The 24836-nt window shown below is 44.0% G+C and overlaps 1 protein-coding gene across 1 annotated transcript in view; it reads left to right on the top strand.

Moving 5' to 3' along the window:
• Nucleotides 1-24836, top strand: part of LOC115393799 (pro-neuregulin-3, membrane-bound isoform) — a 177840-nt gene that overhangs the window by 143003 nt on the left and 10001 nt on the right. The window contains 5 exon segments of the mRNA XM_075410431.1: nucleotides 4866-4939; nucleotides 11568-11594; nucleotides 15261-15363; nucleotides 17871-17997; nucleotides 23541-23650. Coding sequence (XP_075266546.1) covers nucleotides 4866-4939; nucleotides 11568-11594; nucleotides 15261-15363; nucleotides 17871-17997; nucleotides 23541-23650 — 441 coding nt within the window.

Raw genomic sequence — 24836 nt, 5'->3', positions numbered from 1 at the left:
GCCGAGCAGCGGGAGGGGAGGGACCGTGTACCCTTGAAATCTGACTGGCCCTCCTGGGCGCCACCCAGGATTTCAAGGTGAATTATTGGCTGTCGGCGTGAGATTCTCCCGCTGACGAATGAAGGGACGATATCTGTGTTTCTTTACGCCTAATCAATGTTTCATGGCTGAATTATGAGGAAAGCCATGCCCGGAATTTAATAGCAAGTCTTCTTAAAGCTAAAATTGACTTTTTTTGAGGCGAGTCTGGTACTTAACAAAAAGAAAGCACGCACTTAAGGGTGCCCAATCCTATTCCTCGAGCGCCGCCGTCCCGCATGTTTTAGCTCTCTCTCTCTCCGCTTCAACACACCTGATTGCATCGACAGGCTCATTACTGGGCTTTGTTAGGCGCTTGGTAATGATGGAATCGTTAGACTGAGGAGCGTCGACGCAGGGAGGGAGCTAAAACATGCAGGATGGGAGCTCTCCAGGAATAGGATTGGGCACTCCTGCACTGTGAGATTAAGTTTTGTATTGCGGCGCTCTTTATTTCCAAAGCCCTCTCCCACTGGCGCTCTGACTTCCTGTCTCCCACACAAAGCCGTTTTAATTCAGCACTAATCTGATATCTTTGCATTAGTCATTTGGACGGCCGCTTAACGCGTCGTATGGCGTGTTCTTTTGCACATTACATTTCACAGCAAAATGTTCAATCACGTTTAATGGTCTATCTCCATGCTGATTAACGACGGTTGTTCAGACGGATGTGCTGTTTTTACATCATCATTCAAGACTTGTGTTTTGTATTTGCTTCCCTCTCTCTCTCTCTTTTTAAAGTTTTCGGTCTACTATAAAATGCATCGTGAACAATGATCATAAGAATTTCGCCGATGGTCTCCGGAGCAGAAATCGTTACCGCTGCTGAAAGTGCGTGATGCAATAATTAATTAAACCCAGCTCCGGCTCCAAAACCAATCATCATTAGGTTTTGTGAGCTCGCACACAATGAATCTCTGGCTTTGTCTGGTCACGCTATCTGTATTCTGAAAGCCCGTCTCCCCAACTCTACAGATTTGGACCAAAACTATTAATTTTTATTTCACCCCCGATTCTCGGCCCAAATACAATCCGGAGGAAGCTGTGTGTGTCGGTCTGCAAGACTTAAAGCGGCATAATCTTGTGCATCCGTGTGTCTGTGCATGAAAGGAAGATTTGGGAGAGAGTTTAGAGGATACCAGTTTTTTTTTGCATTAGTCATTTTCTAGGCTGATTAAGAGGCAGAAGTCTGGCTGTGGGAGAGACAATGACACGAGAGAATCAACTTCTTCATCCCCCTCTGGTTGCCTGAGCGGGGAACTGTGGAGGTTTTGTGTGTTTTGCTTATTACTTCGGAAAATGAAATGACACAAAGAGTTGGAGGTTTTAAGATTTAGCGGGTTTAATTCGAGGGTGTTTTTCACACATCGCTGGAACTGTAATGAGTCCCACGATTTGAAGGTGCAGTTAGAGAGAGGTTTTTACTGCCGCCTAACACAAAATGGCTGTTTGAACGATCGCGCCCTGCAGCCTGTCAGGGGTGCCGTTCACCGTGAGGGGCCTCTCACATCTCACTGGTTTCCCCCTCTCTCCTTCTCACAAACCCATCATTTTTACACCGTCCAGCCTAATTAATGATGATTACAACGCATGCACGGTGCGGGATGACTCCTGCTGTGCCTTCCTGTGCAGAGTTTGCATGTTTTTCCCCTGTCCACAAGCGCGGCTTGTCTGAGCGCTCCGGCTCCCTCCCCGCAATCCAAAGACAGGCTTGTTAGGTTAATTGGCGACTCTAAATTGCCTGGAGCTGTGTGTGCGGTAGTCTCTCTCCCTTTGTTAACCTTGTGATGGACTTTCACCATGTGTTTGCTGTAATTAGCTGCAGCCCCCCTGCGACCTGAGCCGTCCTGGAGCCAGTAGAGAAGAATGAATGAATATAAACTTCAGATTCGAGAGACAATTAATAATAGTAATATCAACCAGTCCTCCACAAACTCATGTTAATTAATGGTAATGTTTGTTACCTTATTATTTTATTTATTTTATTTTATCGCTGGTTTTTATTAAAAGTCTTAAGCCTAACCTGAAAAGTAGAGACTTTGCCAGCCTCCAAAACCGAACACTTTCCATGTATTTCCACACACTCCATCCAAATATTAGTCAAACAAATTAGAGAACTCAGAGGTTGACCTCGTACTATTTGTTTCATTATATGAAACAATCTTATTTGTTTTTCTATTGAAAGTCGATCGGGGAACACGCGGGATGTTCCCTTATTGCCTCGCTCTTAAAAGCAAAGTTTCACTTTTCGGCGCATCAAGGGACATAATGATGGATTAATCATTTTAAAAACTGGCCTGCAGGTTTTGTCCAAAGGGACCTTTGTGATTAAAATTCGAAGGAAGTGAAGGATGCAGCTGATATGTGTGTTCTGGGGGTGGTGGACTGTTTTTCCTCCCAGTCAGAAGGTTGCATGTTGGATTCCCCCTGTCCACATGAAGTCACTCTCAGTCAGTGACTTTGCTATCTTCACATCCGCAGAAAGTCAATAAAAATGACTCTCAGCTTCTCGACGTATAAGGTTTCACTTCCTCGGTAACAGCGGCATTCTTTATCGTGATAACGCCACAATTGCAGTATTCAATCTGTTAATCAATCCGCCAATCACTCGTTCTCCTGAAGTGTTCCCAGCTGTGTTTTGCAGTGATTGGTTGATGGGGGGGAGGGGGGAGGAACGGAGCTCAACAATCGAAAATGACTCCAGAAAAATGGTTTTGTTTTTTATTGCAGCATGATTTCAAGCACATTGATCAAGTCTTCAATTCTTTGAAGATTTTTTTTTTTAAGCCACAAGTAAAACTTTGAGGGATTCAGATACTTGTATCAATCACTTATTGAATAAATGACATAACATCAACTTTTTGGAGGCCAGAATTTCTACATAACTCAGTCTGGATGATTGCAGATGAACCTGCAGCAGCAGCAAACAGGTGCAAATTAAGAAAGCGTGCACCGATGAACATCTCCGTGCAGCTGCATTTACATAACCATCAGCTCCGAGCCGCGTCTGAAATGAGAGATGAGAAACTGCACATATTGAGGCGGGACGCTCGAGACAAATGGAGCTGAAACTGCAGCTTGAGATGTAGAAACAAAGACTTATGACGGGCTTATCACAGTTTTCACTCAGATCCCAGCCGAGAACCAAGAACTTGTGATCGCCACTGCTGCTCGGCTTGTTTTACATACCCCCTCCCTTGTTGTTGTTTTGCTTTTTTTTTTTTTTCATTTTTCTTCAAGCTATCCGGTCAAGCCGAGCCGAGCAAGATCGAACAGTCCACTTCTGCTTGTCACTCATCCAATACATTACACCGAATGCGTGATCTGTGACACCGGTGGAAACGCGTTTGACAGATATTGATGGCTAATGTGCGAGAGTTAAGCCAACGCAGTTTGCCAGCGATACATCACAGCCTGATGGCGACAGCGTGGACAACCCTAACGCATCGCTCAGTCATGTGCATTAATGTTGGGACAGACACATCAAAGTAAATCCCCCAATTGTCTCAGTAAAGCCTTAAAAGAGTTAGAGGGGTGGATCATCCCACCACAAAAAAAAAAAATGCTTCAGTCTCCTCAGGACTAAAAATACTGAGGATTTCACCAAGCAGGCTGGTGTAGAGGTCCCTTCAGGGTTTCTCGTTATATTATAAGTTAAATGGCACATAAAATATACAGGACCTGATCAGAATAACATATACTGGTTAGTACAAGGATATTCTCTTCATATATTAGTCTAGTGTATTCATATACATTATATGCATTCTCATATTATGTTGATTTGAAAATAACAGATGTTGCCTCAAGTGCTGGTTAACAAAATACCGACTTAAATGCTGCTTTACGGAATCGAGGCCGATCCAAGTCATTGCACACACATGTATGCACACACTGACACGCACCTACAGCCATCTTTTAATAAATTATGGAGCGAGGGAAAAAAAAATCTCTGCATTTATCACAAGAAGATGAAGATTCACAGGTTCAAACTGAGAACTAAAGATTTGATTTTAATCCATCCATTTATGCAATGGAATATAATCGAAGACAAGACAATGAAAATATCTGTCTTCTTTAGACTATACAGAAGTAAAACTGAAATAACGTGATTATCAGAGAAACCCTTGAGGATTTAATAGCTTTTCAAGTGCTGCATGCCAGGTGAGCTTACCTGGAGGGGAATTTTGCAAGAATTCCTCATTAACTTGTCTTCCGCATTGTGTTTGTCTCACAGAGAGCGACTGGTACTGCTAGAAATATCACAACAGCCAGACATCAAATGCCATAATTCGAGCTGGTGTATCTCTGACAGTTGCTGGGGGATCTGCAGGCCTCGACAGTTGCAGGCATATTTATTTGACGACGGAGGCAAATAGTCGGACTGTGCCAGGACTTTGTTTGTATGAGCGTTCCAAACCACGTCAGCCTCGCTTCTGCGGCGGATCTTCTGCGTCGCGCCAGACACCCTCCATCCCGGCATCCCAGTTTCCTCCGCTGGGACCTGGCATTCCTGTCAGTCATGTTGCTATCAGCGAGGCTGCAGACGCTGCTCAGGCCTGCCCAGCCACCTCTCCCCTAACACTTCCCATGTATCTCTCCCTCCTCCACCCCGGTCCTCGGTGAGCACTCCACTTTTTACCGTCCATTCATTCTTCTGTCCAGGTTTCCTGTTCACCACTTTCCCCTTATCTGGAAAGTCTCTCCGACTGATGGCCGGACTGCGCTTCTCCCTGCTTGGTTTGTCTTACTTCTAATCTGAAATCTCGCTCTTTTTCTCCCTCCCGCAGGTGTAAGGAGGGCTACCACGGACTGCGCTGTGACCAGTTTGTACCCAAGACAGATGCTATCTTGTCAGACCCAAGTACGCTCTCTCTTCTTTCTTATTTCATTTCATTTTTTTTTTCTCTGCTCTCAATCTTGATGTGTCGATCTCCAGCATGAAAACAAATTCAGAACAAGGACACGCGGCGCGCCTCAGAGCATTTCTTTGACTTTACTGTATTTGTCAGCAAGATAAATACATAAGTGAGACTTAAATTGACCCTTTAAAGACCACGATTGTATAAGTCTGTTTGAACTGTAACTCCAGAGAACACTTTTTTTCTTTTTTTTTTTTTTTTAGAATTTTCAAAGAGTGGTATTTTTTGATTGAGAAAGAATAAATGTGAATCCTCTCATTCTTCGTACACAATGAAAAGCGGGATGAAAAATCCAGTCGCTCAATCATCTCGTGTCGCTCAAGGAGCAGCGAGGAACTCTTTAGAATGATGAAACTGGTTACAAAGGAAAAGGATGAAAAGATAGGAGCTTTTCTGCTGGACTCTTTCTTCATGGTTCCATTCGTCATGTCTGCCAGAGGTGAGCGCTCCGGTCCAGTCCCGAGCAATTCTGAGTTCCATGTCGTCATGAAACTCTGCAGAGAGCCACGGCTTGAGTTCAGTTGTGTTAAAGTTGGCAAAAAGTCGAAAACATGCAGTCGAGGTCTCCTCACTTCTGAACTAGATACACTTTATTCCACTGAAGGTCGCAAAGTTGGACTGAAAAGTCCTCCAGGCTTTGGTTTATGTGAGGAGATATTTCTTTCCATCTTCATATCTTGTGATTTCCATCCTTTTTTTTTTTTTCCTTTTTTTTTTTTTTTCAGGGGCCCAAATTCTATCATTTGTAAACTTCTGCAACAGTTTCAAACTTTCATTCACCTGTTTTCTACCTAAAACGCCAAAAATGAAATGTTACACCAAGCAAAAATCTCCAATCCAACTTTTCTAAAAGCATAATATCCAGATCCAGAATCCTGATATACTCCAGATATTCAGAGTTAATGATTCATGCGGTCATGATGTGAAGGCTTTTCTTTAAATGGCAATACAAGTAACTATCAAAGCAATTAAAAAAAAGAATAATTCAATTTCAGGTCAGTGGATTTCTTATTGGCCTACCTGGATGCCATCGTATAGATAAACCATGAGAATTAAACCTTCTTTATTTTTTTTTTTTATTCTACTGTTCAGTCTTGCTTCACAGTCGTCTAGTTTAAAGAAAAAGGAAAGTCTTCTGTTTCCTATTGTTCATGAAAAACAATTCCCCGGGAGTCTTTGATTCCCCATGACAGCTGTGTGGTGTAGTTAGAAAATAAAGGGAAAAAAAACAAAAAAAAACCGTCAGAGGTACACGGAGGAGAGACTGGAGGCCTGGAGTCTTTCCCGCGAGACTGCGGCTTTACAAATTCACACTGTTTCACGGAGCGACTGGGCTCCTCTGCACCAGGAGTCAGGGTGAGAAACTTCACTTCCATCGCCGTCCTGTTGAATCCAACAGGCCCTCCGAGGGTCCATTAATGGGGTCACAAGTCAGTGTCGCCAGACATGTTTTATGCACTCACATGGCACACAATCTTCACCGCAGGATTTATTTTATCTCCCATGGACACACATCAATTCCTCCTCACATCCAGCTCAGGAGATCATATTCTTTGTTGATCTTGAAATTGAGATGTTCTTCTTCTTCTTCATCTTCTTCTTTTTTTTTTTTTTTTTTAATGTTTTGCATAAAAAGGGACCGTCAGATCAATTACAACACATTTGCGGCGTTTGTGGATTCATCAAAAATATATAAGACAATAAGCGTCACAAGGTGGGGAGATATAAAAGAAAGCTTGACGTTTTTACTCTCCGCCGTTTGGGAGACAAAAAACTGTGTTTCAAAGACCCAACGTCTTTTTTCAGGTCGGCCCATAAATCAGTTTGATCAGTATGTGGGAAGTGCAACACTTCACAGCAAGAATCTCCACAATAATAACAGAGATCCTTGAAGCTGCAAGGCTGAATCTGCACAGTCGCCACCATTAGCATAGGAATGATGTTGTGCTGCAGCTGGATTAGATAACATTTTCATGGACGTCATTAAACAAAGGTGGTTTTCTTGCACATTTAGGAGATAATAAGTCATATATACGTGCGTATATTTTGTCTGACAACCAATTTCCCTTTTTTATCTGGAGAAATATTTCTTATTTTTTTGTTTACAAAGTATTTTTTAGATTAATTTATCCAAAGGAAGTAAAAGAAATGGAAAAAAAAAAACCCGTCAGTGAATGAATTAAAGCCCTGTCTCTACTTAAAAAGAAATAAAGTGTGGCTGTAGAAAGAATAGCAAAACTTTAAAAACAAAAACAATGCTTTCTCCTGAGTCATTTATTTAGCTGTCCCGTTTGGGTAAACAGCACATGCTGCAGACGGTTGGGGTCGTTTTCAGGATTTCTTTTAGACCCGTGGTTCTTAAGCTGGTAAAAATGTTTTCAATCTACAACAAATAAAGGAACATTTTCAAACATTTAGACAACATTCAAAATGTTAATGCACCAAAAACCTTCAGAAGGGCCGTCTACTGAACAGTAGACTGGTTTTCTGCTTTTCCAGCACACGAAGCAGCTGTAACCGGTAACCTCGGAGGGTTTTAAGGAGGCAATGAAGCCTATTTTGATCTCTGTTGATACTGACTGCTCTAAAATTCCCCCAGATTATCGGGGGTTTTGTGGATTATCCTCCTTTCAAGTGCCAAATCATGAAATAACAAACACACATCCACACACCAGCAGTTGCTTCAACTGGGACAAGCGCTCCCAAAATTCACTTCGTTGTGGGTGTGTATGAGTAAGTTTAAGGTTTTTATTTTTTATTTTTTTTTAGTCATTGACTAAAATGGCAGCATGAGAAATGAATTGTATCTCGTTCTCATGGTGGGCGGACAGTTTTTCTTGCTTTTACCTTTTATATTCCAAAATCAATTTCTGTGCACCACCACCGTCGCATGTCAGTATTGACTGGCAAAAAAAAAAAAAAAAAAAACTAACTAAAAGCGCAGTTTGGACTGAGTTGCATGCGGCGCCACTCTGTCATTCGCATATCCTGACTCCGGCGAGGCAGAGACGGTCCTGCACATCTCACAGGCACCAGACACAAAAGGGAGGCTCCCCGCCACGTCCTCCAGTTACACCGCTGTGAACTCGGCTTTGGAAACGAGACGGGGAAAAGGTAGCGGCTCCAACATATTGATGCACAGCGGGGGAGTGGAGGGGTCTTTAATTGAAGGCTTTTCTAATGCAGGAAGGCTGCAGTTAGGAGGACATCACTGGTGCGAAATTAGAAAGTTGACCACAGTTTGAAGAAGAGGAGCTACTTTACCTGTTTGTGAAATTAGAAACTTCCTGCTTACATGGTGCAGTAACTCAGAGGATGTCTCATTAATGCACATAAAGCCCAGTTACTGTCTCAGTAATCCAATCGTAAGGCAGCAGCCAGCTCTGTGCGGGTCAGCATATTGACTGATAAAATGATTTACTCATTATAAACTGGAGGAAGATGTTCTACAAGAAGCGGCGGCATGCACAGAGCAGGACAGACGTCTTATATAAAGATGAGCAAGTTGCATCTGTGCAGGTTAAAGTTGCCGTTCCTTGCGGCCAGACATCTTTGTTGTTGCTGTCAGGAGGACTGAGGGCCCCGTTTGCACAACTCTGATCGACTGATAGCGTCATCAATTCAGAAGAGAAAAAAAACCATAGCTGCGCACACAGACACAACAGTCTAGTTTTTATGTTAAATCACTGTCGTTATTTTCACAATCATGTAATAAAACCACAGGAGAACGCTTGTAGAAAACATTCAAGGGCCTTTGAACTGCTGGAACTTCTCACACATGTCCAGAACTGATACTACGACCATCGTGCACATGTGCTGTAGAAAAAACGTCCTTTTGAGCTGTTTACACAGAGACGAGGGATTTTATAAAGTTGCGTTTTAGTCGACTCGGAACAGAGTTATCGTGGAAACTAACTGTCTAAACGCGACAAAAGTCTGCTTTTTTTTTACTTGAAAACATTGTTGGGTGAGGAAATTTGAGGGATTCTTCCAGTTAATAGTAGTTTAGTAAAATAATAACCATGTGGACAACTGCTTTAGAGAGACAGCAGCTCTGCAGCTCTCCAACGAAGCAAAATTAACAAGTAATGTGAATAAAACCTAAAATAAGGTCTTTTTTACGACTTACACATGACTATTATGACAGACGGATTGATATAATTTTATAAATGGATCCTGAATAATTATAGCCATTATTGCCTTCGTCTTACTTTTATTATTATTTTATTCTTATCACTACGTGTTTCGTCAAAACCACGTTTCATAGCACGATACGCCTGCAGCCCGTGGTCTTCAGGGGGCTTGCAGCTGCAGAGGGAATGCTTGGTGAATTATTGAGGAGGAGGCAGAGGAAGGTGAGCCAGTTTTCGGTTTTGCCCAGCAGCTGATTGAAAGAGAGAAAGAAGGAAATCCTCTAATTCGAACTATTTATCTCCTGTGGATATTAGGCCTGGGGTAAGTACCTACACAGGATATTGAGTTCAATACTATACACACACACACACACTCACACTCACGCACACACACACACTCACATATTGGCTCCTCGGTTTCCTGCTCACCCAAGTGAAGGAGGGGATTAAGGATTTGATTCACTCCTGCCATTGTCTCTTCCACCTGCCAGATTCCTGCCTCTTAATCGGGCCAAAAGCATCTGACACGATGCACAGGTATTCTCCCAGCTTGCTCAGGGCTCCCGCAAGGCGCCGTAAATGATTCCCCGAGGTGCTTTGAGTTGCCAGTGCGAAGGATTGGGAGGCTGCACATATTATGATTGGTGAATGTGTGCAGACAGGGCGACGCCAGAAGAAGGGATGGGTATCAGAGTTGTAATGACATCGTCGGCACAGCCTGTGACAGTCGGGCCGATTTAGAGCGGGAAAGTGTCGGCTCTTGCCACGGGTAATCACAGGGAGAGGCTTGAATGGATAATACAGATCAGGCAACATCAGTGAGATGCTGCATTCATTTCTGTGACTTTGCCAAGTGTTTGTGAGTCGGTGACAACAAAAGCCCGGTTTCAAAAGTCGAGGATGCATCTTGATCTGGAAGGTATAGCTGCCTCTCGGCAAAGAAAGGTATTATGTCCGCCAGTCAGATTGCTTTTAAATTGTTTGAATCATTAGTTTGCAAGTTGCAGTAAGTATGACTATTATGGAGAAGGAAGACATAATAAAGGCCAGCGTGTTGAGTAATCCTTTCGCTTGTTGGATTGCATTCAAACACAATGAAACCTGCCTTTTTTCTCATTGAAGGAATGAAATTATTGTTTGATTTTTACAATTCACACCTACGTTGAGGCTGTTTTTCTCTTCTCATCACTTTAATCATGAACTCGCTTCTCATTAGGAGCCTGTCTTGTAATTGCAGGGTGAATAACACTTTTCGAATTTCACATTTCCTCTCCGTCTGAATGCGAAACTTTCCTTAAATGTCATTTAAGCAAGTTTGCTAACCGTGTGTGAACCGTTTCCTCAAATCACACTTCCTTAATAGAGTGAGATAACTCTGGAGTTATTGCAATCCATTCATCAAGTCATTCATTTGTCTTTACGCCGTCAGGATTTCTGCCGTGTTGTTATTGTCGCTCATATTTCCCAAAAACTAAATTGAGAGCACAGACACATTTTTTTTTTTCCTCTGCTCCAATCAAAATGTCATTTTTCTACTTTGATAGTTGCCCACCACATAATGTGTCAGTGCTTGGCACGCCGTATTCTATTTAAAACTCAGACCACCTCTGTCCGAAAAGCAATTACTAGTGAGGGTTTCATTTTAATTTAAATAAGATTACATTACAGTGACATAAAAAGGGGGCACTGTCAGGATGGGAAGAACACGAGTGCTCCCTTTTATCTGTCCTCCCAGCTCTGGGAATGTGGGAAAAAGACTTAACCGCATAAAGGAAGCCTCTCTGTGTGTGCGCACGTGCGCTCGCTCGCATACGCGCGTGCACGCGCGAAAGACAAAGGGGTATAGACAAGGGTATACTCGGCGGATGCACGTTCACATGTGGCTATGTCTGGGCTGCATCTCAAAGCGACCAGCTTGTGAATATGCTCTGCTTGGAGACGGAGGAGAACAATTACTGCGACGCCTCGGGCTCAAATCAATATAAAAGGCCCGCGCAAAGCAACGGCAGCGACATAAGGCTACATGATGTGTCATTTTTAACTTTCATTTTCCCGTTTCTTATGTTGTGTTTGTTATTTCCGTGATCCTTCCTCTAATCCTCCCAGCCCCCGTATCTTTTGTTGTTTCCTTTTCTTCATTCAAAGCCACTGCAAACTGTGCGAAATTCAGAGTGTCAGTGAAAAGCATCCCGAGCATGTGGGGCTGGCTGGCTCATTACCTGGTGCGCAGGGGGAAGCCATGTCTGAGAGAGCCGTCAAACCAACTTTACGGTCTACTTACAGCATGCGCCCCTCCCTAAGGTGAATTTTTGACTGAGATGGAGGCGCATCATGTTTTAACTGTTTTATATTCTCTCTCTTTCTCTCTCCCGCCACCTTTCTATTTGCCCATTCCATCCTCTTTCTCTTGCCATCCTTGAATGCTTGAATGGAGCAGCGGACGAACTTGGGATCGAGTTCATGGGTAAGACAACTTTCCATTGACTGCGCCCGAGCGCTCAATCATTTATGTGGCTTACATCTTGTGAAATACCGCATACAAAACACACAATCCGGCACAACAAGGCCGCTCACCTTGGAAAATTAATGTGGGCCAGTCGCCATGGAAACACTGTGGCGGTGAATTAGGTGTATTCTGTCTGCATGAGGAACAGCGCTGTTGGAGAGGAGTGATGTAATGAGTGTGAGGCAAAGACAGACGGCAGCGATCCTGCCTTTAACTATGCACGATCCTTATATTTACTTTATATTTTCTACTATATATCATTAATTAAGCCTGTTTTCTATAAGTCTGAGGATTCTGGTTGATTTAACTGAAGATATCCGATCTTTCAAGAACCAAACTCTCTCTTTAATAATGATCGACTGTTCTTCGTCCAGAGAGAAGACATTATAATCTCCCTCCTCTGCGCACACAAACACAGGCCCACATTCATCACACTCCCTCTTGACTGCGCTCTGTTTTCCATTTTCTTCATCTTCCTCCTGCTCCCTGCCCGCTTTTGTGCATACATAACAGAAAACCAACATGGCATGCTATGAAGTTTTCCATTTACATGATTTTGTACGCCGCTGTCACGTCACACGCCCGCTCCCGGGGAAAAAAAGAAGGGGAGGAGAGCGGCGGTGTGGAGGAGCAGCCTGGCCGGCGCACAGCATTCCTCAGTTCACTGATTTTAATCTGGGGACTAAATTAGTTCAGAAAGCTACCGCAGGTGGGCGGATGCATTAGAGAAAATGAGAACGGGATTGATCGATTGATAGCTGGACAGCTGACAGGCAAAAGCTGAAGCAGTTTTCTTTTCCGTTTTGACCTGAGCTAAACACTATATGCGCGCTGGTTTGCTTATTGCGCTTCTCTCTGATTTTCTCTTTTCTGCTTCGTCCGACAGATTTTTTGATAGCGAGTCTGATGCGAGGCAGTCTGAGACAGGTAGTGAGAGCACAGCACAGCCTTGTTTGAAGTGGGATTCACTTCTTTAAATATGATCTTGTCTTTTGATTTTCGAGCCCGGCAGCTGAAGCTTTCTGCGTCTCAGTAGTTTACTCTGATTTATTTCACGCTGAAAACCTCATTTTGTCTTCGGGACTATTACATTGTGTTCATTACAGCATTTTATTCTCATCAATTAGACAGTTGTGCCGCAGTTGTACACATGTGATCACGCGACACAGTGATGCTGCTCACTTTGTTGGTTTTTCTCAGGAATAAAAGGCCCGTATTGGCTTTATGTATGGCCTGCATGTTGGCTTTTCCTCGCAGCCATTCGCCACGGCTTTTGGAGGCAGCTGTTTTCATGTTTTCAGATTTTGGAAAAGCCAGCTTCATCTTTCAAAAAAAAAAAAAAAAAAAGGCTTGTCTCAGGTGCTGCTCCACATGACCAATGATGATGTAGCAGCGGGGAAAGATATTCTTTTGTATTTCAAATATGCAACTATTTAGAGGTCAATTCAGCGATGGTGAAGTCAAGGGAGTTTAGACACACACACACACACACACGCACACGTAGGCACTCTCACACAGGGCATGTGAAATGTTAATCAGCGGCAACTTCCATTGTTCATTTAACTGCAGGTGAAAAGATAACTCTGAATATTTGCCTTTATGATTTGAATTGCTGAAAGATCTGCAAGGCCAGAACATTTTGAAATTTCCAACAATGGAAAAAGTAGTTACAATACTTTTTATGGGATATTTTACACACCTGGCAGAGCCCAGCAGCCATATCCAACATCTGAAAGGTACTGGCGCTGATGTTTAACATGCAGTTGAGGCTTTTTTTGCTCTTAGTTTTGTTTTGAGACTCCGCAAGATACAAATGCATCTTTTCTTTTCTTTTTTTTATCTTTACTTAAAATCAAAACACTCTAAAGAGGATTTCTGTATAAGTTTGACAAAAACAAACTCTTGGCCGCTCCATTAATACACATGAGACTGGGGAAATAAGTATAAAGGCTCTGAATAAAAGCCAGTCGAACTCAACATCATCGTCAAATCAAAACTTCCTTCACGACGTGATTAATTTAGCACAATGTTTTCTTGTTGTACTGAAACATATTTGATCATAAAAGGTCGGTCTAGTTTCCTTGTCTTCGGTCAATTATCCTTGAATATCGGTCATATCCAAGTCATTTAATCAGTGTATGAAATAGTTTCTTAGTTTTTATTTTTCTAGCAGAAATGACAAAAAACGATGAGTGTCTTTTCTTCTATAGGTTCCATAAGTTCCCCCTTGCTTAAGAGGAAGACTTCACTCAATGCTTTACCAAATTGAATTAAAGAAATATCAGATTATCAAAGTTAAAAACACTTAACCCACATTTAAACCTGTCAGATGTTTAAATATTAGTGATAGTTGATGAATTGTGTTAATCCTGTGCTTGTGTGAGCCATATATGTATTAAAATCTATGTTCCGCCTCGTATAGATCTGTTCAGATGTGTTCTTTTTTTTGTTGCCTGAGGCTTTCTTACATTTAAGATGTTTTCCCCCAGCTTGAACTCTGCAGTTCCAGCACGCCGCCCCCTAAATGTGTTGATGCAGCACTAATGTAAAGCAAAGGAAGAAAGGGATAAGTGCTTGGTTGCACTCCAGCGTTATCTTTGACCAAAGGAAGCTCTCCAACACAAACTCTGGGAGCCTCGGCCCTTAAAACGGGAGTTGGAGGAAGCTGATAAACCTGAACAGACAAGCAGAGAAGAAGACCTCCCGGGACAGTTCTCTGTTGACAACATCAAAAGCCGCAGACAAGCCTTCAAAGGTCATGAGCAGGATGCGGCGTTGTTTTCTGCACTTTTCCTTACAGTTGTCAAAGTGGTGAGATCAGACGCGAGGGAATTCATTGTTTTTGAGTGATTGAGCGAAGCCACAAGAGGTTATGTTAGGTCAGGAGCCACAGAGGGACAGAAAAGTTTCTCTTCTCGCTGCGATGCGCCTCGACTGTTTACCTGGAAGGATGCACGCAGGCCGTATCTGGTGATCATTTTGGTCAAAAGCAAGTGTGAGCAGGAGGCTTCTTGATAGCGCGGTGCATGCAGAATGCACCGCCCCGCACCATGCGGCGTGGTAAGTAGCGCAGCGCCACAATCCAGCTGCTCGCTCAGACAGATATCTGCTCGGATCAACTGTTACTTGTTCCAGCTGCTTGTGACCTTAAGCCTCTGGTGCTGATGTGCACGGGACTGACAAGAAGCTCCGGGAGCGTTCATTTGCTGCTAATTCCCTGTCACCATCAGTCTCTGAATGCTGACACACACGCAGACCTCACACACACACACACACACACGTTCAGTGTGGCCCCTGCTGTGGAGGCAGTCCATCGGTGTTGCCTGCTGGGTTCGTCTGAACGAAATGATTATCACACTTCAGTTAGCACATGTCACCGAGCCCTGCCTGTGTCTGCCACGTCCCCATCCCATGCTCAGACGCTGACATTTACTGACAGCGGCATTGGTCGCTTCATGCTAATGCCGGCTACAGATGCGCGTCTGGTCGTACGGCCGCGTGTCGCCGCGGTCCCATTCGCGCGTGTGTTCGGTGTGTTAATTCACCGCACGGTCGCAGCCCCGCATTGTCTGTGCCACAACTGAAATTCTCTGGCCTGAACTGTATTCTCTTCTTCCTCTGCAGAGAGCGGTGACACCTACCAGAGGCAGGTGCTGTCCATCTTCAGCATCGCCTCCGGGATCTGTCTCCTCGGAGTGGCATGTATGGCTCTCTACCGCCGCAACAAGTGAGTGATGCCAGCCAGAGCCACATTAGTAGAAGAAGCCCCCGGCTGTGCAGAAAGAGCACTTTACTATCATGGCATGAAGCCCAATGAAATCCGAAGTGTGAGTCAGCTAGAGGATGTTTTAGCAAGGGATCACATCTAAATTGTGTAGGGTGCATTTGGGACGGATACTCATGTAAGATTTATTTGTAAAGTGGTTTTAGCAGAGCAGGTGTGTCACAAAACGCCGCGCATAAAAGCAAAACATGCGGACATGCCAAGAGCAAGGTTCAGTTCGGAGACATTAGATCCTCAACGTGTGTGTGTGTGTTTGCATGCGCGCGTGTGTGCACGAGAGGGTAAGAGGTGGCACAAACTGAAGCCGTCAAGTCAACAACTCAAAGGCAAAGAAAGGAAATGCAGACTAAAAGGGAAAAAAAGTGATGATACAGTAAAAAGAGAGGATGCCCATTAAAGTGAGTAGGCTACCCAAACAAAGAGGGCACTGCAGTGGTCCTTCACCAAAACAAAGTACCAAACCCACAAATCCAGTCATTTCACAGAGATAATTAAGTTTTTCTATTACTTCAAAATCAAACTTTTTTTTTTTTTTTGTTTAACGATGCAGGAATTAGAATTCAAAGCCTTTTCAAACCTGTCTGGTTGTACAGTTTTAGCAACTATGCAAGGAAAAAAAATCACAATGGGGTTGATGTCTCTCAAAAATGTATTACGGGGATTTTTATCTGGCAATACAAAATCACAAGGATGAATGGAGATCTGTGGAATTGTTGGGAAGAAATCATGATAATAAGCAAAAGACGCACAAATTGACAAGACAAACCCTTGTGCGTAAATCTTAACTGTAGCAGGGAAAAGAAAACTTAGCAGTTATAATAAAGAAAATCATGCACTGAACAAAAATGTGTGAGATTAAGCAGAAGCATGCATGAGAGTTGTGGAAGCAGTGCGGAGGGCGAGGTTTCCATCCTCCCACACTTTGAACCTTCCTGCTGTAGAAAAACGCATAAATGCATCTATAGAGGCTGCTATCATGCCTGCGATTACTTTTTTATGTCACAGCGTCCAGTGTCCCTCCGAGCCATCACTTTTTCCCAGTTTCACTTCTTGTTCTTCAGATCAGTTCAGTCATTTGCTTACCACATTTTTTTTCCACATCTTGGGGGGGGGGGATCTTTTTCTTAGGAATCATTTAATAGGCCTTGGCTGCAGCGAGGATTTAGCAACCTAGTATTTAGAAATGAATATTTAATGGTGAATTAACATTTAATCCAAGAGTCCAAAGCATCAATTAATTTTTAATCCAATCAAAGTTTAATCCAGAATAAAAGAACACTATCATCCTTTTTTTTATTTAGCATAGCTAGCATTGCTAAAGCCTTCCTGGACGGTAGCCTCGTCGCGGTGGAAGGGTTTTCGGCCACAGGCTGAACAAGCGACGTGGGAAGGTCGTGTAGGCCCCGACCCCTGCAGTGCAAATGAAGCAGGGAGCCTGGAACGTCTGTCAGGGAGACGCCTCCTGTCTCAGACCGTCATGGTTCGAGCGATGAATTAACGCCAACTCTGCTTTTCCCTCTTGGTAATTCCGGGGAGTCGCTCTTTTTCCCAGAGAATATTATCACAAAGTCATGTAACATACATTTCACGGTGCATTGCCTTGATTAAATTTTCACTTCTCCCCCCTCGTGGTCCCTTTGTGGCTTTGTTTGTTGTTTCTCACCGCCGTCAGTCAAACAAGCTTTGACCTTTAAGGCGCTCATACAGTGACAGTATGTGATGACGGGTTTGGATCCGGCGTTGCCAGATCAAAGTTCTGACTTATCAGATTTTAATTTTATGCCGTCGTTTTAGCGTGATCAATAGAAGCGTTCATTTGTGCATCAGAAATAAGATCATATCGGCCAATAAAGGAAGGTAAAATAGGTCAATTTATTCTCAAGAAATTATTCCTGGCCATGTTTAGAGGATGGGACATCATTGAAAGACCTTCAACAAAAATCAATTCGTAAATCAATGCTGTTTAGAGATGTTTTATATCACCAGATGGTGAAGAAACTGCTATTTTGGTTGTTAAAATATCTTCCAACAGGTTAACATGAAGGTGTATAGCGCTGGCCTGGTCTCTGCTTCAGGGCATAACAGGCTGGAGCTCAAGGCTTGTGGCATGACTGCTTCAGAAATAAAGGCCAGCGGGTCAATAAATATGATCACTTTGCTATACAGTGTTTGTAAAGGTCCGACCAAATGAGTTCAGGAAATCAATAACCGTATTAATGACAGTTATCAGTGGGTGTTATCATTAGAGAGAGGCTCACAACAAATGCTGCCAGCCGTTATCTTGTCAGACGCCTCACCCTGGTCATCTGTCCTGTTTTCATTTCTTTTCTTTTTTTTCCCCCCGTGCCGGGTTACCGACTGTCTTCAAACAGCTCTTGATTGTCTCTTCATTCTGCCTCTCGTGTTTCGGTCCTCGTGCCTTCATTTCCTGCTCGTGCTTCCCTCCGCAGGAGACACCGGGAAAAGCTCCAGGCTCACTTCTCAGATAGCCGCAGCCTGAGAGACTGCAGCGTCAACGCCTCTGGTCTCATGTCCAAATCCACTCCCAGGCTTCAATACAGCCTTCAGCTCCAAAAGGTCAGTTCACGCCTTTTATAGATTTACCTCCACTCGCGCCTGAATCATCATAATCGTACAGTAACTTAACTACTTGGCAGAGTTTCGAGCGCTCGGCAGACTGACGCATGATGTGTGCCTTTGAAATCGTTTCCCCGGCTGAAGTCTTCTGTGACATGGGTTTGGAGGCAGGTGGAGAAATTATGGATTGAATAAAGGTTTTGTGCATTTTTCTCGAAGAAAAGAAAACAAAAACCTGTCTTGTCGGACTCATGCGACAAAATACAGGTGGAAATTTATCACCTATGGTGTGACGAAGATCCTGAATCCACCGTGCAAGTGCAGCAACAACGCCGAGAGAATAATGAGCAAGCAAAACAGTGTTTCCTGAAGCTACACTTTCTGTCAAAGATCAAGAGGCTTGTGCAAAATATAATGCTGAAGATGCGTAAATAAAAAGAAGAGGGAAAGTACTGTTATATAAGGCAATCATTGATTAATGAAGAAAGGCAGTAGCAGGATAGTTTAGTGAAAAAGAAACGAGGATCAAAAAGAGGAAAATGCAGTTTAGGGAGCAATAAAACAAAAGCATCGCAGAGACATCGGCTTGGTGAAGTTGAAACAAATGCAAGCTGTAAGCACAGAATAAATAGCAGCTTAATAAGAACCCCAACGCTGCAGAGGCAAACGCAGGAATCGACTCACACATCCATGGCAGAGCAGGTGAATGATGGAGATGGCTCAGATAGGGACAGCGTCTCCTCAGAAAGGTAATTGCACTCTAATGCACACTTGTGAGAGTCTCATCAAAAGAGTGTAATTGCTCACCGTAATGCATTAGCACTTTGGTCAATGCACCTCTGTGTTTGGCTTCAGAAAAATGGGCACATACAGTATTTTAACTTTCTTATTTTCTGCAGTGATTTTCTCAACTAAGATGCCCATTTCTGATGTTTTTTTTTCTTTTTTTTTTTTTCACTTCATGGCTGTGTTTTATTTGCAGAAATTAAATTAAACGTATCACTATGTTTTCATCAATTACGCCATAAAACTTTCACATCCCCTACAATCCTCCGCACGTTCCTGCAGTATCTGCCTTTAATTCTGTACATATGTAAGACGGTTGCAAAAACAAGATGGCATTATAATCTCTCTTCTGGGCATGCGTGCCCAGAACGCGATTAACCCTCCACTTCCGCACAGAGACGCATTTGTTTTTGTTTGAAATATCTCATTCAGAGTCGGCCTTGTTGCCTTATCTCCGGGTTTGGCCTCCTCTGAGGCTCCTTAATAATGCAACAGCGTCTAGTGTCACCTACTAGAGCAAACACCCCTCGAGCAAGCCCCACCCACACGGAGCTGCAGTTGGCACGCTGTAAAAGCTTTTTAAGGGTGTCGATGGAAATGATGGCTCTGAGCGCCTGACGGCCCAGACGCAGTATACTTGATGGAAACGTTAAGAGGAGTGGTAAGTACTCACATTTGAGAGAAGACATGATTCCAAAGCACACTGGTGTTGAGACTCCAAAACAGTCTGAGCACACCAGAGCCCCGGTTTAATGCCTTTTTTTTCCTTCGAGTTGCCCTTAGCAAGCCATTGTATTAACACCGTGACCGTGAGATTGCGGTGACGGGAATGCATGAGGGCTCAGCATGGAGTGAAGCCCGACATCCAGCCACAAAATGCTTTCAGCGCCGGACGCTGGAGGAAAGCAGGCAGGAAGGATGAAAATAAAAAGCGGTAATAACACAACACAGAAACAGAAAGCTATAATAGAACAGTGTGAGGGAAGCTTAAGGTGGGATGTGAAAGATCTGTGGCTGTAAGTACCCAGGAGGGGGGCATGAGCTGGAAAGACCAAAGAAAGATTAACAAGTGAAACCTATTTTTTCCACAGATTTGACATAGCGACCCCCAGACCACTGCTTCTCCTCCTCCCACTCCTTCGGCTTGCAACCATCCAGTGAGAGGACGTGCTGTGGGTGGTGCGGTCCCACAAGTTCTCCCGTTCTCTTTAAAGTTAAACTGGCAAAATGAAAATGCTCTACACGGAAGAACAGAGCACGCTGTTCTTAAAGAGGCTCAAAACATTCGCTGCAAGCTGCATAAGTCAGCGTCAGGGCGTGTGTGTGCGTGTGTGTGTTTGAGGCAGTGGGGTGGATGAGTGCAGTGAGCTAGAAACAAAAGGCCGCCTCTGTCGGGGCAGGTGCAGAGAGGAGAATAAAGCTCAAGTCCATTTTGGTCATTGTCTTCCACGCAGGCTGTATGATAAACTGGTGCATTGCCCCTCTGTATTTAACCCCCTCAAAAATATGTCAGCCCCTTGAACCGTGCCGCAGACCGAGGCGTTTTCCCCCCCCGCGCTGCGCCGAGACGCGCATTGTACGCTGACATGATTATAACACAATGATTTCTAGGGCTGCGCTCCAAGTCTGAGACAGAGGCTACTAAACCCGCTGTGCTATATTTAAAATAGACACCTGAGCACCTGCACTGCCTTTAGACTGGATGTACTCTCCAGCCCTCGCCTCTCACATCCGACTTATCCCTGCACCTGTCTGGAAAATGTGACTGCGTTTATAGATATTTCTGTCTGTTCCGTCTGTAATTGCAAATGCATGTACATATTTGCACATCTGGAACATTTCTATACGCATGTTCCCTCCATCTGCGGGAACGGCCATGTGCATTACACAGCTTCCTGTACTCTGTCACTAATTCACACTTCAAGAAATGCGTGTGAATGCACGACTCCCTTTGAAATACTCGGAAGAAAACTTAATAGAAATAAATACATGGGGATGGCATTGCAGTCTGGAGCGCGATCAACACTTCTGCGGCGGTGAAACTGTGTCTGAAATTAAAAGAGGCGGAGTGTGCACCCATCAGGCACACTGCACTGAAGCAGACATGCGCCAACTTGAAGGAATCGGGACACAAAGGCGACATGCACAGGCCAAAGAAACTCTCTTTCCATCAAGTGGTAGCTGGAGTGGTGCTAACTAACCAGACTCGCCTTATTCTAAGAGACTGCGTCCCCCCCAGGAGTGAGCATACTGTATGAATACTTTATGGAGACAGAGAATGGTAAGGGCCCCAGAACAGAGCCTTGTGTTCCAAAGTTCTGTGAAATGTGACCTCAGAATATTTTTGCTGAAAGCTCTGGTGGGTTGCAAAGCCAGGCTCTCTTGCACCAAAGTAAATTTTACAATACTCTGAAGTTGCGTGTTGTCAAAGGCTCGGTCGCTGCTTGTCAACAGAGTTTCACACTGAGAAAAGCATCAATTCTTGATCGTGAAACTTTTTTCAAACTCAAGATCATTCATTTTTAATTGTGTAGATTCCATCAAGTCAATTTGAGAGATTCCCCTTGATGTCTTAAATGTAAACATTCGGGACCCCGAGTGAGCGTTTCGAATGAGCAGCTAATCAATGAATTGGCTGCCTGCTCTCCTCTTAATCCTGCTAAAATGAGGAGATAGTTTGTCAAGTGTCTGCCAAACTCGAGTTGATATGCCTCAGAGATTGATCCAGTGTGCCAGGAAATGAATAATGAATATTCGTCAGTGGTTTAGAAAGATTGTTGTATCAACTGAAGAGGTGATATAAAAGCTTCATGATTATTAAAAGGACAGACTCTGTCAGGGTTCCAGGAAGTGGAAGCCAAATGCCAGTGTGGGTTGAACAAAAAGCTATCTTTAATAGATGAAGAAACATCCACCAGAACAAAAAAACAAAGGCCAAATGGGAAAACTCAACCTAAAAAGAAAAGCCAGGCTGACCGGGGGAAGTGAATATGGAGCAGGGTAACACAACATAAGCTTAATGACACTTTTAATGTATAAATAGGAATACAAAACACACTGGACAACTGTTGATGTCCTAAAATGCTGAATGCAACCCAATATGGAAGCATTTACTCTCCCATAAATACAATGCGCTAGCAACAACTTTATTAGGGCGCTCAGTGTGACAAACGTGAGCGCATACGGAGACGGGAAACACTGACTGACTGACAAAGAGCCCGGGACGGACACGGACTCAGAATAGTAAAACACAGACTTCATTAACGAGGGAAGGTCACGGGAATGGAATGAGGGAGCAAAAAAGTCCAAATGGAGATGTAGAAATTAAAAGATAAGACTGAAACAGTCAATGAAGACACTGACAACCAAAAACAACGTTACACTCTACAGCTGTGACATTCTGGTATAGTTAAGGTTAAAGCTGTCTTTGCTCCTAGCAGCGGCCCTGTGCTGCCTTGCTCAGTTTTAACAGAAAACTATATGGAGCTTTGTTTTGTGCTGCCAGCCCAAGGACTGTCCTTGTTGAAAAATGGTCAAATATCCCATTATGCACAGTTCAGGACCTGTGATTTGGTGGTAATCCAGAAAGGATTATGGCTGCTCTGAATGCATAGGTTTTCCTTACTCTTTATTATGTAGGTTATAGTCAGCACGTTGATAGATTTCTCTGTTACTCTCTCAGGCTGCTGTTTTCCCCCCCACCGCCGCCGCCGCCGCCGCCGCCTCCCCTTGATATAAATCCACACTGCGCCGTGTTTATCCACGGCTTTCACAAGTGGCATAAAACAAGGCAAAAAGTGAGACAGGAGGGGGGGAAACAGTGAAACGGGTTACGCCATGCAGGTCTGCCATCGCCTGCCACAAGCGATTTATTTCATCCCCCGACATAGATATCATCCTCCAGGAAAGTTTGCCATGGCAATTGTTTTGGAAAGTCAGGCGTTCTTCGCCCGCGGGGCATATGAGAGGGTGACCAAAATGATACGATTTTCTTGCACAACCGGTGAACGGCGGTAACAGCCCCCTGTGGGATTCAGCGAGGTGTGTGTGTAAGGGAGAAAGAGAGGCTTATTGGGCATGGGAACCCTGGACCAGCTCTAAGTCGCATGCAATTGCTTTAATGATGTACAATCAGAAAGAGAGAAAGGGCAATGCAGGAAGGACTGCAGCTGGAATAACAGAATTATCTGAGGATTTAGTGTTTCGGGGGGGGAGGGCACTCGGGGCAGTCGTGGTCACCGTGCCACAGCTCTGACTGGAGCCCGTTGTAAGATAATGGTGTTAATTTTGATAAGAATAGAAGAGAAAGAATCGAGTGTGGGAATTCTTTAGGAATCCATTAATGTAATCTTGCGCAGGATTAATTCTTGAGTGAAGCAGGAGTTCCGCGCCTCCCCGTGTGGAGTTTATTCACAGAGTGTCCCCATCTAATCTGCAGTTTAAAGTGTAAAAATGCAATTAAAGGCGCGCTGCCCGACGAAGGGAGGATACATCAGCAGGAGAACATCCTCAACCTGGTTAAGGATTGCCGCTAAGCCACAGACGGAATTATCAGCATTATGCTTTATACCCAGAGCTTGTTCTTTGTGTTTACTTCCATATCCGCTTACACTCCGACACAGTTTTGATTGCAATCATTGTTGTAATGATCACGCGTTTCATGTTGGACAAGGTTAATAGCGCAGATTAACCCTGAGCCCATTACTCTGATGTTTTGCCGCTGACTGTACGTACGACTTTTCTCTTGTTTCCTACAGAGTTGCGCCGCTCACGGATCCTCTGTTAAAGGCGTCGGGGCGGCACCAGGCACATCGGCGGTCGCCCCTCCCATTCTCAGCAAGGCGCTGTCGAAAGGAAAACGCTTCAGGTGAATATATGACGTGCTCCTATTTGCTGCGCCGTTTCCTATCCTTCACTCCGTCATCAAGATATAAGAGGAAGCCAAGTGTGAAATTTAATTATTGTCATATAATTCTGGACATGGACTTCCTCATAATAAACAGAGGGATTTATGGTGATTATAAATTCGACTAACTATGTTAATATATATCATGGAAACCGAATGTCTGTGTGAACATCCTCAGTGACCCTCAGGCGTTTTCAGAAGGGGGATTATTGGTTTATCTACTTTGATAAAATAAAAAAATCACAGGCTGTCAGAAGAGTCGGGCATGTCGACGTCTTTATTTACCCGGCGTCGGAGAAAAACCGCCGAGTGATTAAATGTTTACCCGAGCCGACTCGAAAACAACTAGTTGCACGAGGAGACGAGGAGACGTCCTCAGAGGGGGAGGCGGGTTTTTAATGCGCCGAGTTAAACATTGACTCAACCAAGTTCTTTTCATGCCGCCCTTCAAGTGACAGAGAATTCAGCGGGAATAAACAACGTTTTTTTTTTTTTTTTTTTGCTACGAGGGATCTCAGACGCGGCTCTGCTTTGTGATCACAGCCGTCAGTATCAAACAGTGCCATTTCAAATCGGCGGAGGAACACAGGGACGTGGGTATAGTGCGCGCCACAATGGCCCGATCCGGGATGTTTTCTGAGAGCCTTCATTTGCTTTGAAGATATCGGTGCAGACAGTTAATGACATTCAGCCACACAGCTTGCGGGAAACTCCGGTAACCAAAGTTTATTTCCCCCAACACCCATTACAATGGTTGAAAGGCAAATCCTAAAAAAAAAAAACACAAAAAAATGCTTCATTGTTAATGATGTCAACCTTTTATTCCGTCTCGCTGAGGCGGCCACAGATAACAGTGCTGGAGCAGCGGAAGACGGAGAACAGGTTGTGCGCACGGTTCCACGCGGTTATTTAAAGCCTCATTCCGATGCCCTGTGCATTACACACACATCCCCAGCTTTATGAAGCGATAACACACTTTATATGATGCACAGTAATTAAAGCAAGCCGAGATAATTCAGAAGTTGGTTGCAGACGGGCAGAGGTTGCGTGAGAGTATATAGACAGAGGGAGGTTTTTATATTCCTGTGACATCCTGAGTGAGGACGCCACCGTGGAGCAGTTGTTGTGCTTTAACGGACCGAAGCTG

The sequence above is a fragment of the Salarias fasciatus genome, chromosome 8, assembly GCF_902148845.1.
Source record: "Salarias fasciatus chromosome 8, fSalaFa1.1, whole genome shotgun sequence".
Taxonomy (NCBI): domain Eukaryota; kingdom Metazoa; phylum Chordata; class Actinopteri; order Blenniiformes; family Blenniidae; genus Salarias; species Salarias fasciatus.
This window is presented reverse-complemented; position numbering and strand designations above follow the sequence as displayed.